This window comes from Sinohyriopsis cumingii, chromosome 4, assembly GCF_028554795.1.
Source record: "Sinohyriopsis cumingii isolate HCF-2022 chromosome 4, ASM2855479v2, whole genome shotgun sequence".
NCBI lineage: Eukaryota > Metazoa > Mollusca > Bivalvia > Unionida > Unionidae > Sinohyriopsis > Sinohyriopsis cumingii.
Genome location: NC_142964.1, coordinates 88,536,428 through 88,550,279, shown reverse-complemented (window position 1 = coordinate 88,550,279; position 13,852 = coordinate 88,536,428). Strand labels below are relative to the sequence as shown.

At 38.1% G+C, this 13,852-nt stretch overlaps 1 protein-coding gene across 3 annotated transcripts in view; it reads left to right on the top strand.

Annotated features, from left to right (window-relative positions):
- LOC149801620 (major facilitator superfamily domain-containing protein 12-like) overlaps positions 1–13,852 on the top strand; it is a 78,860-nt gene that overhangs the window by 44,138 nt on the left and 20,870 nt on the right. For all 3 annotated transcript variants that reach the window (XM_089955890.1, XM_089955888.1, XM_089955889.1), the window contains one exon: positions 9,380–9,550. In XM_089955890.1, the coding sequence (XP_089812016.1) occupies positions 9,380–9,550 (171 nt within the window). The remainder of the gene's footprint in view (positions 1–9,379; positions 9,551–13,852) is intronic.

Genomic DNA, 13,852 nt, shown 5'->3' with positions numbered 1-13,852 from the left:
TCGAAATGCGTATTTTGCCAAGACATTTTGGTTGCTGGTCGCATTCGACAGGTGGTCACTCATAACAGAGTGCTTATGTAATAAAATCCATCCGTGCATTATGATTGTGGTCAGAAATGACAGGTGGTCGCTCATAGCTGAGGTTGCTCATAGCAGTTTTTACTGTACCAGCTAAAGAAGACAGTTTATGCCTTGTCACTTGCATGTTATAGGGACCCAGCAATTTTATGAAATCTGGCATCTGCTGCCTGCCTAAATCCAAATAATTTCAAAAACATTAACACAGAATGTAACAAACTGGTATGTGGTAGTCCATGAAACGTGCTTTAGTTCATTCAGAAACAAATTTAAGCAACCAAAACGTAAAGCTCCTACTACGTGAGTGTACATGATTTGTTTCCAAAGTAGTTATCATAAAGCCATTGCTGCACATTTCTGATATCATGTGCAGTCACCTGTTTCATTGAAAGTTTCTTCTGTGAGTCTATGAATTCATCCACATTGTCAACTTTGGCATCTGTACTTTTAAATGGCTCAGACAGTTGGTTTACTTCATTCACAGAAAAATAAAATAAATAAAAAATGCTGGTGCCTACGTCCATTGTTTGTTTACAATAGAAAGTACAGTGGAACCCCGCTATAACGAGATAATTGGGGTCCAAAAAATTAGATTGCATTAATAGCGGGGTCGCGTTAATGCAGGGTTTTACAGTATTTTACTTTTTTCAGAGAACAATGCATTGGAACATGTAGGGTATCAACACCATTTAATATCTAGCCGTCATGGCATGCAGTTCATCCATAATGCATGTAATTCCATTGAAATTGCACACAGATTTAAAATATTCAATAATTTTGTCACAGATCATTGTGTCTGAATGCAACGTCTAATATATAGCATGGAGAGTATTACACCGTTTATTTACCGTCTGATATCGTACCATCATCACATGCAGTTAATCTGTAATTCCATTGCCAAAATTGCATACATATTTAAACTGTTCATTAATTTTGTCACAGATCAATATGTGTCTGAATTCAATGGAAAAAATTAACAGCAAAATTAGGTTAAGAAAGACGAAGCACATGTACGGTTCATTGCGTGACAGGGTCTATGAATTTTCTCATATGTGTTTCCGTGTACCTTTACCCATTGTAAATTCCCCTATAATTAATGATTGTACACCTATTCATTTGAATGACTACAGCAAGAATAATAACAAACAGCACATGCATGAAGCGTAACTTTTACTTCAGATTTTGTGAATATCGAAAGAAACATGTGAAAAATACTTTTATAAAGATTTTTAAGCTGAACGCATGTACAATTTCATACCCTTTAAATTTCCAGCCTATAAAGTGGACGTTATTTATTGGTCAACTGATTGTGTCTAATAACACCACCAAGCCCAGCAAACCTGTCGGCAGCTTTCATTTTTTGATTTTTTTTAAATTGTGAGAATCTTTTATCAACCATCGCATTGTCTGCTGCTTGGTTGTGTATGCATTTAAAGAAGAAACACATGTCAGCTATTGTTTGAGCAACAATTGTATACAGAATTAATTGAAGACAATCACAAAGACGACTTACTGGCTTTACTCACAGATTTGTAATAAGTAACATTTCCGATAATGTTTATTTTGGAATAACACTTCAAGAACCTGATGAAATTGTTAAATTTCAGAAGTCATGCCACGATCATATTATATTTGAATTCATAAGCAAACTCTTCCCCCAAATGATAATAAACATTTTACACATTGTTTCTTGTACTTTAAAAAAATATATTTTTCGGGGTACAAGAAAAATACACGTACATGTATTTAAAACTTCAGGAACCATGCCACAATTGTATTAAATGCGAATTCATACACGATATCTTCCCCAAAATGATAATACATTTTTTATACACTATTTCACATACTTTGAAGTAAAAATAATTTTCAGGTGCAAATGAATATATGAAATTTCGGAAGCCACGCCATAACAGCATTATATCCAAATTCACTTTATTGCGGGGCACGTTATAGCAGGTCGCACTGTAGTTCCTTTATGAGTGCAGTATGAATTGTGCACACAAGTGCAATGTCATAAAATACTGAACGATTCTGACAATTAAAAGTTAAATGAGAAAAAATGAGCATATAATATGTACATATATTTTATCATATACTCATTTTCTTTAAATCTAGGCTGATTCAGACAGTAACCAGCTTCATCTCTCTATAAAATGCTTGGAGAAAAAGAGATTTATCTGTCACCAACAGTAACACTCTTTATGATGTAATACCATCACTAGTATACCAGGGGATTATTAAAAATGTCAACATCAAAAATGAATATTTATCAATATTATTCTAATAGATGACTTTTTTAATTCATTATTTATTGAATAATGAAAAGGAAATGCCATGTGAAGCAAACTAATTTTGTTTCTGTTAATTCTGGTATAATACACACTGTACATAATTAAGCCACAAACAAAAATACAACCAAGTATTCACATGTGCATTGCTCTGCAAACTTGATAACATGTATGCATTTTGTCATTCAGTGCGGAGAAATACTGCACATTTCTGACAGTGTGGATTTAATGGATAGATAAATAAGTGTCTATGTTTGAATAAAGGTTGGGAAGGTTATTGAATGTTATACAGTATTTAATCTTGGAACATTTGGGTAATTAACTGCTGAAAAATTGCCATAATATAAATAAATAATTATATTAAAAAGGATGAGATCAGTAGGAGACTAGTTTTGCTAAATCATTGAGTCACTGAGCTAATGAGTGCTTTACAGATCTCACACCCGTTACTTTTTATTTCTGATTCTTTATCATGATAAATGTATTAATTGATGTAAAACCATTGTATATTTTGAATATGTCATGTAAATCAGATGAAAAATGTTGAGTTTCTAATGATGTGATATTGTATAATTAATGTAATATATTTGTACACTACACAGGTCCACTCCTTGAATCTTTTCTGACAACAGTTTAAAACAGTATGATTGGATGCAATAAAATAACATTTTGTTTCTAACTGATGCTTGGAGTGAATAGCACTCTATTGTTATACCCGTAATGCAGTTGTTGATTGACATCTACTTTATGTTGCCAAGGAGGTGAGTTTGGAATCTATTATTCCACATGTGAAGGCAAACAGTTAAACTAAATCTTTTGAAACTGCTGAGTTGTTAGTTAATTTATTCATCAGATAATATATCTTTAGTATGATATTACATGTGTCAGTGCCATGAAAACAAGAAAATAGTGAAAATCTGACTGAAAATCAAGGAAATTGTCACAATTTTTTGAATGTAAAAAGAACAAATTTGTAAAATCAGTGAAAGTAAACAACATAATTCACATACAGAATGGGCATTTTATTTGAGATTACAGTCAGATTCCCTTTTCTCCTTCAAATATGTACCCCAGTCACATTAACGTTATTGATATTAGCCTGCTACCTTGCAAATCCAGTTCCACTACAAGACAATTTTTTTTCTCTCCGATAGATAAAGGGTAATAACTCTTGCTAATTACCTGCCTCTTGCCACAATCAGGTGTCACTAGTTTTTTAGCATCACTGCTGTAATGATAGCATCGTACATTTTACCTCTGACAATCTGAGCCATCTTAGTATGATCCAATATTTTTGATTTTGTATGTTGGACAATCCTTCCTCTGTAGGTTGTATACATTATTTTTACTATTTCTTCCAAATTTGAATGACTTTGTCAACTGTTTGGACTTTGTCTATATAAGACCATATATCAACATGTTATCGTTGAACACATATTGTCATTTACAGGTTACTATTTTCACGTACTGCTTTAGTAATGGAGGTGTTATTAACGAGTTACTAACATACTTAATTACTATTTTATGCTTTGTTTTTCTTTTCTTGTGTCAGTTAAGTCAAAATGTCAACTGAATGCAAAGGAAGACAAACTTGACACTTGTTAGTGTTCATCATCTATGCCATCCAGTGTGTGTAACACATGGACAGAGGAAGTCTGGACTACAGTAATCCAGAAGACAGCAGAAGGGAAGGAAAGATAACGTTAATATCCTCATTATACATCAAGAGTCATCTTCCATTGTGAGTCTTGTAACTGTCAGCCATAGGAACATCAGCAGCAGGGGAAGAGGATAATGTTGAAATGGTACAACCATCTACTTTCAGACATATGCGTGGTCTGATTCAGGAAACAATGACACAAGTATTGACATTAGGCCCTATATTACTTTCATTTCCCTTGTTCACTTCCACATTTTTTTCCGACTTGTTGGAGTGTCACCCCAATTTTAGGCTGCCTAGTGAGCATTACTACCCTCGCATGTCCGTGCATGGTTTTTGGGCCTCTAAGTCCTGATGCATGGGGTTTGTACCGGATTCATTGGATCCAGTTCATAGTACAGCCTCACTGTTCAGCCATCCCAGCATGGGGACCTTTTTGATAAAATAGTCCAGCCAACTAGGATTTACAGGGATCTTAGTGACAGATCCATCCATTTAGCCATACCATCACCAACATACCTATGATGGTGATTTCAGTGCAAAATTGGACAGACCATGCAGATCCTTGGAGTCCCGATGATAAGTGGACTGTCTTCTATACTGCCAGCACCCAGGCCAACCATACACCATGCAAATTAGTCAACCAATCTGTTCACTGCTTATCCACATGAGAGAGTTACTTACATTTTCAAAGAGGATGGAATTGAATCATCAGTACCACCTGGTGTGACTTATCCAGAGCTGCAAGCAGAACCAGATCAGGACTTGACACACCCATACTGCTACTCAAAACTATTAACTTAAAGCAAATATGGATTTCAGTGAAGAGGAAAAGATTCAGCTTCCTTCCCAGTTGGCTTAATTAAGGAGATCATTGACCAGCTATTGGGTAGAAGAACAAAGAATTGAAGAACTTCAGACGCAGGCAGCTCAGGAACTGCCCCTCTAACTCACTGATCAACTCTCACAGGTGTTTTGAAACAAACAACCCCCTCCAATGTTCAGGGACCATAAATGGACTAAGGAAAAGTGCACTTCTCAGTCAAATGAGCAATATATATCCCTGCCCAATGCCAGGAGACATCAGCCTAACAGTCATGATCATACCTGAGATATGATCATTCCTGCATCAGTGGTGTAACCCAGGTTGGCTGACCATGGGGATGCTGCTGGAGGAGCCCCAAATGGAAATCTTTGTATGTACTGATACCAGTATGTATGGTTCAGTTCCCCACCTGTTGCCAGACATAACTACATCAGCAGCACATGGGAGACAGGGGAGTGGCCTCTTGACATCAAGCTTTTATAAATGAAGGCTGTCAAACAAGGGGACACCAAATCACCCAACCTGTGTGTTCTGATTTGGTAGTTTATATGTTGGTGTGGCAATCTCCAAATCAGTGTACAAATTGGACACATTCCGAACAGATTCGACGTCTTGGCTGACACTCTATCTAGGAAAGGTCACGTCCTTCACATGGAATAGTCTCTTCAGAAATTGGTCTTTATTTGGATCCATGTACTTTGGGGGCATCCAATGGTCAATCTTTTTGTGACCACTTGCCCAACTTTGTCTCTCCAGTTCCAGATCCAGAACATACATGCCAACCATTATGCTTTTGGCGTAATCATTACGCTTTTTTTCACTAAATTACGCCTTATGCATAAACCTATTTGTATTATGCATTTCGGTATGTCCGTCTCCCAAAAATATTAATAATCTGTTTTCTCATTTTTATTAACATCCCATTAATCTTTCAGACCGTATTCTAGAAAAGATGGCTTCTTCATAACTATGACATAAGAGTTCGCTTTCCATAGCCTTGCATGCACTTTCCTAACAGTATTATGTTCTATTTATAGCAGCTGCCCTATTTCCAAGAAACATGCTGTTGTCTACTTTCAAACTTCTGACCTCAGTTTCTATTTATTGCAGCTGTATGGCTTAGTTAGGAGAGAACAGACTGGTTTTCTAATTTTTAATCTTTGCTTTGCCGATTCTTTGTTCTAATTCATATCGGGTACAGAACCAGTCTGTGGGTATTTGGCACTAAAGTCCGGGTCAGATTTATTCTAGTTGATGTGTGTTAGAGCAAAAATAATTTTCATATAATTTCACAGATGGATTAGAAAAAGACGAAAAACTGATTCAAAGATGAATACATGAATTACACAATACAGCATTCCATTCTAGGGCAGCTTCATGCCCGCTGCAGGCTTTGTGGAAAGGATTTTAATATTGGTCATGATGGTAACACAAAGAAACCTGGAATTAGCTGGTTTTACTAACTCCAATACTAAGGTAACTTGTAACTTCTTTTTTTAAAGCAGAACTAATACATGTTTATTTACTGAATTCGTAATAGAACATGGACTACCCCTAGCAGTAGAAGACTACATTGGTCCTTTGTTCCAGTGGGTGTTCCTGAAAAAGTTGTACCCAGTATGTATAAGAGACTTTAAGAACGAAAAGGCCAAAGTCAGAGTGCTCTTGTTTCATTAGCAGTAGATACCTCTGGAGAAAACATTTTTTATTTGTTTAATAATGCTTTGAATAAACATAAGTTGGCAGAACTGTATGGGGTTTTCAGCTGATAATACATCAGTGATGATTGGAATTCATAAAGGAGTTGCATTCTATATTTTGAAAAATGTCTGATCAGTGTACATATGAGGTTGTCCCTGTCATATTATGCACCTTGCTGCAGGAAAGGCTGATGATAAATTAGGAGAACCCCTGAAGTTTCAAGATGGCATTCTACCTGTCAATGTACTTCATGCGGAAAGAGTTGATGTGCAATGGCACCTTATTTCCCAGCTAAAAGATCCAATAACTGGAAGATATATATTTCCTCTTCTTTGTCAGGTTATGAAAAGAATATTGGTTCTTTACCATTCTAATGCTGGCTGTGAGAGATTGTTTAGTATTGTTAACAAAAATAAAACTGAATTCAGTTCCAGGCTCTGTAACCCAGCACTTGGTTCTCAACTGGTGTGCAAAACATTCATAGTCTCAGCTGTTACAAAGTGTTTTGAAATAAAATATGAGAGTCTATTGCTTTTTAAAGCTCAAAGTGCAATATTTGAAAGTTTTGAAGCAGTAATTGATTTTAAAAGACCAGAAGGGTAAAGAAATAATTTTGTACATATGCTCATTGAATTTTATTATGTTATATGTGGATTACTCTTTTTCTGCTTTTGGATTACACTTTTTCCTTGCCAAGGGTTGGCATGTATGCCAGAAGTTTAGGTTTTGGATGCCCTGTCAATCAGTTAGAGGATATATGGGCATTTGAGACTCAGATGAGACTAGATCTGGGTTTCTAATCTGCTTGATCTAGCATTAGATCTGCCCAAAAAGAATCTGGTCAACCCAGATCTTTCAAGCAGCCACGGTCACATGTGTTCAATTCCCTGACTATCTTCTTCACACTTGGCTCTTCTCTGGACAGCCTTGCGAGGCAGACAATTTAATTCTTCAGTGGTGGAGAGAATCTTGACTGCAGGAAGGTCTTCCACTCTGAAGGCTTACAAGGGAAAGTAGCATGTTTTTAGGGACTTGTGACATATCAGTAACATCATCCCTCTGTGGGGGGCCCCAAGTGGTCAAGTGAAAAAGTTTGCTAGTAGCTTCTCATGGGTTGGTGGTTCTTTCTGGGATTTTCCCGGGTTCTTCCTCCACCTTTGATACTGGCTGCCATGTATAGCCTATCTTGTGCTGAAAAGTGGCATTAAACCCTACAACAACAGCAAATCATCCCACTGTGTGCCTCAATCCTCAACTGGCCAGTTTTATTCTCTGTCATTTTAAGAAGAAACAGTTGTCCCCAATCACTATCAAAGGCTACTACTCCATGGCATCATGGTAGACATGATATTGGGCATAATAAAGATCTGTTGAATCTTTCAGCCAATTTTAATCTCATTTAACCAAAATCCCTCACTCTGTTTCCAAAATGGAATCTGTCCTTGGTCTTAGCAAGGCTCAATTCAAAGAAATTCAAGCATTTAGCTTACACTTTGCTAAAGTTACTATCATACAAACATGTTTTCTGATAGCTTTATCTTCAGCATGCAGGGAGAGTGAGCTACATGCCCTTTTCATCGACCTAAACTACCATCAGTTCAGATTGGATGGTTCACTGGTCCTCTTGACACAACCAGGCTTTGTAGCCAAAAAAAAGTTACTGTCTGTTGGCGATTAAAGAGTCATCATTCGCTTGCTTGCTTCCATAGACAGGTTGAGAGCAGTGACCATCCAAGATCCTGTTCACGCACTCAAGCACTAATTGAAAGACACATAGACAAGTCATGGCATTTACAAGTGCCTATTTCTTCCAGCGAAAGCCAGGAAACAGGATATTACCCCACAAGCCCTTGCTTCATAGCTCAAATGGGTTATAAGCTTGGCATGCTCAGAGGGCTCACAAGATCAGAATTGTCTCATAAGATTACCACTAATGAGATTAGAGTGATCTCTGCAAGCCTTTCATTTGAACTTAATGTTTTGATCCAAGATACAGTAAAAGCTATTGGCTGGCATGCAGAGTCAACCTTCTCAAACTTTTATCTCAGAGATTTAGCTTCACAGAGGCAAAACTTGGCTCTGGTAGGTCCAATGGTGGCAGCCCAGATGACTACCAGACCCAATTAAAACAATCAATACAGCCTATCTGCTTCGATGAATTTGTCAATGAAATTGTATTGGTAAGAAAATGTCAATAATTATCTTCTTAACCATACGTATGGGTCACAGATCAAGTGACCCAAGGCTGTGTTGCTTATGTAATTAGGAGAACAGGTTATTGTTCACATGGGGAATCCAGCCATCATTCCCTAAAAGGATGTCTGAGTTAAAAGTCAGATGCTCAGCATTCCCCTCTCCTATTACCTATAACCCTAATGTTAATGTGATTGGGGAACATATTTGGAGGAGAAAGCAAATTTTTCAATAAATTCTGTTTCTCTTACTTACCCAGTCACATTACTTAAAAACCCTCCCGACCACCCTGCCATGCAAGCATCCTCATTAATATATCGCTCAGCTGAAAGCTATAGACACCTGGTGAGATAGACAGAAAAAGACAATTTTTGTCTTTTGGTTGGACTGAATTCTTGAGGTAGCAGGCTAAAATATACCTAATGTTGATGTGATTGGGTAAATATTCTCGGAGAAACACAATTTACTGAAAATTTTTGCTGTTTTCTTGTTTACAGTGGAATTGTTTTTTGTAACATTAGACTCAATAAATTAGTTTATGGGTACCTCAGTGCATATGTAGAGGGTTCATTTTAAACATGCTTTGATGCACTAAGAAATAAGTGATAACCATTATATATTTTACTTTTTCAGTTAACCTACTTTATGGGAATATTAATTGGTATTGGTGCAAGTGTTTGGTTTTATTTCATCCCACAAGGTAGTAAACAAGTGTATGGAGCTGCAGTGTTGCTTGGAGCTGGTGGCTCCACCTTGCTAGTTACCTCCCTTGCTATGACATCAGATCTGATTAGCATGAACACGGTATGTAATGTGTTATTTTGTTCTCTTACAATTTTTTTTTACAGTGGATGCTAATGTCCCATTTATGAGCACTTCAGATGTAAAATTACAAATAGTTTGTTTTTATGCTTAAAAAGTAATGTGATGGAAAAGTTTAGATGGAAGTAGACTTCAAGAGATTACTTTTTTATGGCAAAACAATCATGTTATGAATGATACTCATGTATCACATCCTACATGATTGCTGTCATGCTCTAGGTGATGTCATAATGGTATATTTTTAGCACTGTGTAGTTGAAATTGCATTTGTATGATTTAATATCAGTAATACAATAATTGTCACTATTCCCTTGCTTACCTTCCAGGATGCCAAGTCCCCTAGTCAAAGCTCAAGAGTTGCAGTACTCTATTGGAGGGGAGGGGCAGAGGCCCAGCTATGGTGGCATACAGCCAGTCACACTTCCCTTAGAACTGAAAGCAGTGATATCACTTTGAATCGTCTGATGGAGGCTTGTCCATCAAATCATCATCAGCTGACCAGTCTTGTCAGAGCACCAGGCACCTGTCACCAGTTCATTGAGTGGTGGTGACTGGACAATGGAATCTCATCAGTGGGGGCAGCGATCAGTACAATGTCATCTCCATTGTTATGATCAGTCCTGTTGGAGATAGGGACTTTGCAAGTTCTCATACAACTAGGATCAGCATTGCCCCTGTTCCTATGTTCCCTTTCAATCAGTACAGGATGTGGGACATCCATCCCAGGAAAGTGAATCTTTCTGCCCATTATTAGCATCATAGATGCCCATGCCATGGCCTCAGAGCAGTTCAGATGTGGCAGTTCACCAGCTTATGTCTTCTGCTCATGCGGAGCCAAACAAAAAGGAAGGGAACCACTCTCTCCACCAGATGATCAAAGAGCAGTGGGAAGCATTCCTATCCCCACAAAAATTCTGTGAATAGGAGCAGTTCTGCTACTTCCCATGAGCATTTGTGGAACATGGATACTCCTATATCAGGGATGAGAGGCATTTTCTGTCCTTCTAAAAAGAATTGAGGTACTCCCCCATTCCCTACAAGGAATTGCAACATGATGAAACTTCCTAGTCTTTCTCTTCAGAGAGACACTATGTTGGAATGTCTTTTGCCCTCCCAGGAGCACGAACAAGATGATGACATCCTTTACATTTTGGTGGAGGAACTGGCTGAGATAATCCCTCCTCCCATTGAATCCCTTTCCTTCCATATGCTGGTTTAGGCAGAGGAGGAGAAAGATATAAAGAGAGAATCGCAGGAGTTGCATCATAACCAGATCATCTTGTACAACCTCATTCAGCCATGGTATGGGAGCTTAGGCAAATGTTTTCCAGAGGCTATAAATTTGCTAGGCAACATAAAGGGTGGTCTGTTCCCACCTGTATGCTGTGACCACTGGTTTTGAAACCAGCTACAGGGTTCATTCTCATTCTTAAGCCCCCTGCTCACCCCAGATGCCAGTGTGTCACAAGCAGAATGTCTATGGGTACCTGGGCTTGCCTTCCAGTTAAGATACTGGAGGTTATGGAAACTAGATTCTATATGGTAATAACTATGGTACTTTGAGTGCAATTGGCTCCATCTTCACAGGGATATTGCTTGCCCATCTTTAGCTAGGTGTGGCAGTATGAAGAATCAAGGGAGGACACCTGATGACTCCCACCTTTTTCAAGGGAACTGGAAGGAAGCTATAGTGACTTAAACTCTCTCCTGCCATGTGTCCGTCTTCCCTGGATCCCTCTGGGTGATTGACTAACTATATTTACAGAGGTTTGGTCAGGCATGACAGAAGATACACAAGTCCTTTCTATACAAAAAGGAAGGATACTGGCTTCATTTCCAGTTTCATGCTCTGCCATTTGGTCCAGCCTCTGCACCCAAAGCTTTTACCAGGATGATGGGAATTGTTGCTGCCTAAGGGCTCAAAGGGTCCCCATTCTCCAGTATTTTGATGACTAATAGAGATGCACAATAACCTCAAAGAGTCCCTCTTGCAAAATCTGACCTGCTGTTAGGGCTCATTCCAGACAGAGAAATCAGAGCTAGCCTAATTCCTTCTCAGGAATTTGTTACATAGAGATGAATTTCCTCATCAACTTTGGACAAGTATTGTTCCATTGGACAGGATAGACATAATCCTTTCCTGTTGTCTAGCACCTGAGGCCAAGAACCCATTGGTTTGCCTGTATCTTTCCCTTTTGTGGACCTTGAACTCTGTGACCAGTCTGGTTCCCCTGGGAAATTTATACTTGTGCTTTCTCCAGTTTCTTGTGATGAACTGGAAATTGCACCATGATTGACTGTCATCGTGGATTCCTCTGGGGTCAGAATTTCATCACCACTCAAGTTGGTGGGCCATTTGTAACCAGTTCTTAGTCAAAATCCCAATGCATGCCACTGTACCTCACTCCCCTCAGTAAAATAACATATAAGATTCAGATTGGACCTCTCAGGTGGCCTAAGTGGTTAGAGCATCCACCTCAGATACAGGAGGGCCCACGTTGAAACTCTGGCCGAATCATATCAAATACTTTTAAAAATGGTCCTAGCAGCTGCCTCAGCATTACTAGACATCACTATAAACTGCCACACTGCAGATATTGTAGTGATATGACTCAAATTGTTAAAACTACATTCAAAATCCAAAAACACACACTTTGATTTGGAAAATCACTTGGAGCCAGAAAGGAGAGTTCTTCAAGGATCATGGTCCTGGGAAGAAGCTACCCTTTACTTAATTTGGATATAAATATGGTATTTTTAGCCCATTTTTGGTGTGTAAACCATAAAGGAGTCATTGTGTGATGGTCTCAAATGATGACAGTTTTTGCCCTCATTGTTTGACATATTTTGTACAAGACAAGTATTCTGGCAGGCAATCTGTCAAGGAGAGGCAAAAGTAGTCCATACTGAATGGTCTCTTCATCAATCTTTAGCTGTTGGGGAGACCCTTAGTGAACTCTTTGCTACAAGACTGAACAACTATTCTCCTTCTATGTCTTTTCAGTCACAGATCAGAGGTTTCGGGCAGTTAACACATTCAATCTAAAGTCAGATTGTCTATTCGCTCATGCATTCCCATCTTTCGGAATGATTCTGCAGGTGCTGCACAAAGTCAGTCTTTCCTCTGCTCAGTTCATTCTGATAGGCCCTCAGTAACTCCATTGATTGTGGTTCAGCAATCTACTCAACCTATTGGTACATCAGCCCAGGAACTTACTTCAGAGGTGGGACCTACTGTTACAGCATAGGGGGTCTCTTTTCCACAACATGCCACAGATTCTCCACCTTCATGCTTGGCTCAACCATAGCTGCCAAGTATCCTGTTTCTCACTTATTTTGGACCCAAATACAATCATGCCTTTTTTTGCATTAAAAATCCATTTTTTAAATAAAAAAATTAAATAAAAAATTTCCTTGCAATTTTCTGTTAAGAACGGGCACCCAGTTCATTTCTGACAGAAATGTATCACATGTATATAGGAATATAGTTCTAAAGTATGATTGGTTCATTCGAAATCGAGGCTACCATGCCCGTCTTTAACCACACTATTGATTGTGCAAAGCAGTTTCTACTATCACTGTATCTAATCTTCATAATATTCAACTTTTAGTCATGTCAGAAAGGAAAGCAGAATATTCAAAATATTCTCCAGCAAAGAAAAGAAAACAGAACTGGAAGGACATTTGTGCGGTCATGATTAGATTTGTGAAAATGTCTAGTAAAGGAAAAACCTTTGCATTTTGCAAATTGTGTAATTGTGATTTTGCTATTGGACGTAAAGGTGCCCATGACATAAAACAGCATGAAAATGTTAATAAACATCATCTTGCTGCTTCATCATGAACAATACAGCCTGAAATTACAGCGTTTATAAATACCAGTGAGAACCTTGATGTAAATTAGATCGGAAGTTCGATTTACTAAATTTCTTTTAGAAACAAACCTCCTCTTTCAGTTGCTTGTGTTGCTGTGATTTTATTCTGCATACTTTTCCCAGACAATAAATCCAAAGGATTGCTTGTGTGCTAAAATGAAAACAGTCCAGTAAAGTAAAATTGCACAGAATTCAGATCATCAATGAAAGAGGACACATTAGAATCGATAATGATTGAAAAAAGAAGGTGTGGAAAAGGCTCCTATAAACAGCCTGTTTCTGAGTGTGAGTGTGTTGCACTCTTGCACCTTCAGAATGGGCAGCCAAATAGAGGTGTACCCATTTAGAATGTGCAGGAGTGCAACATATACATCTGTGACATTAAATAATTAAGTTCCTGTCCTACTTT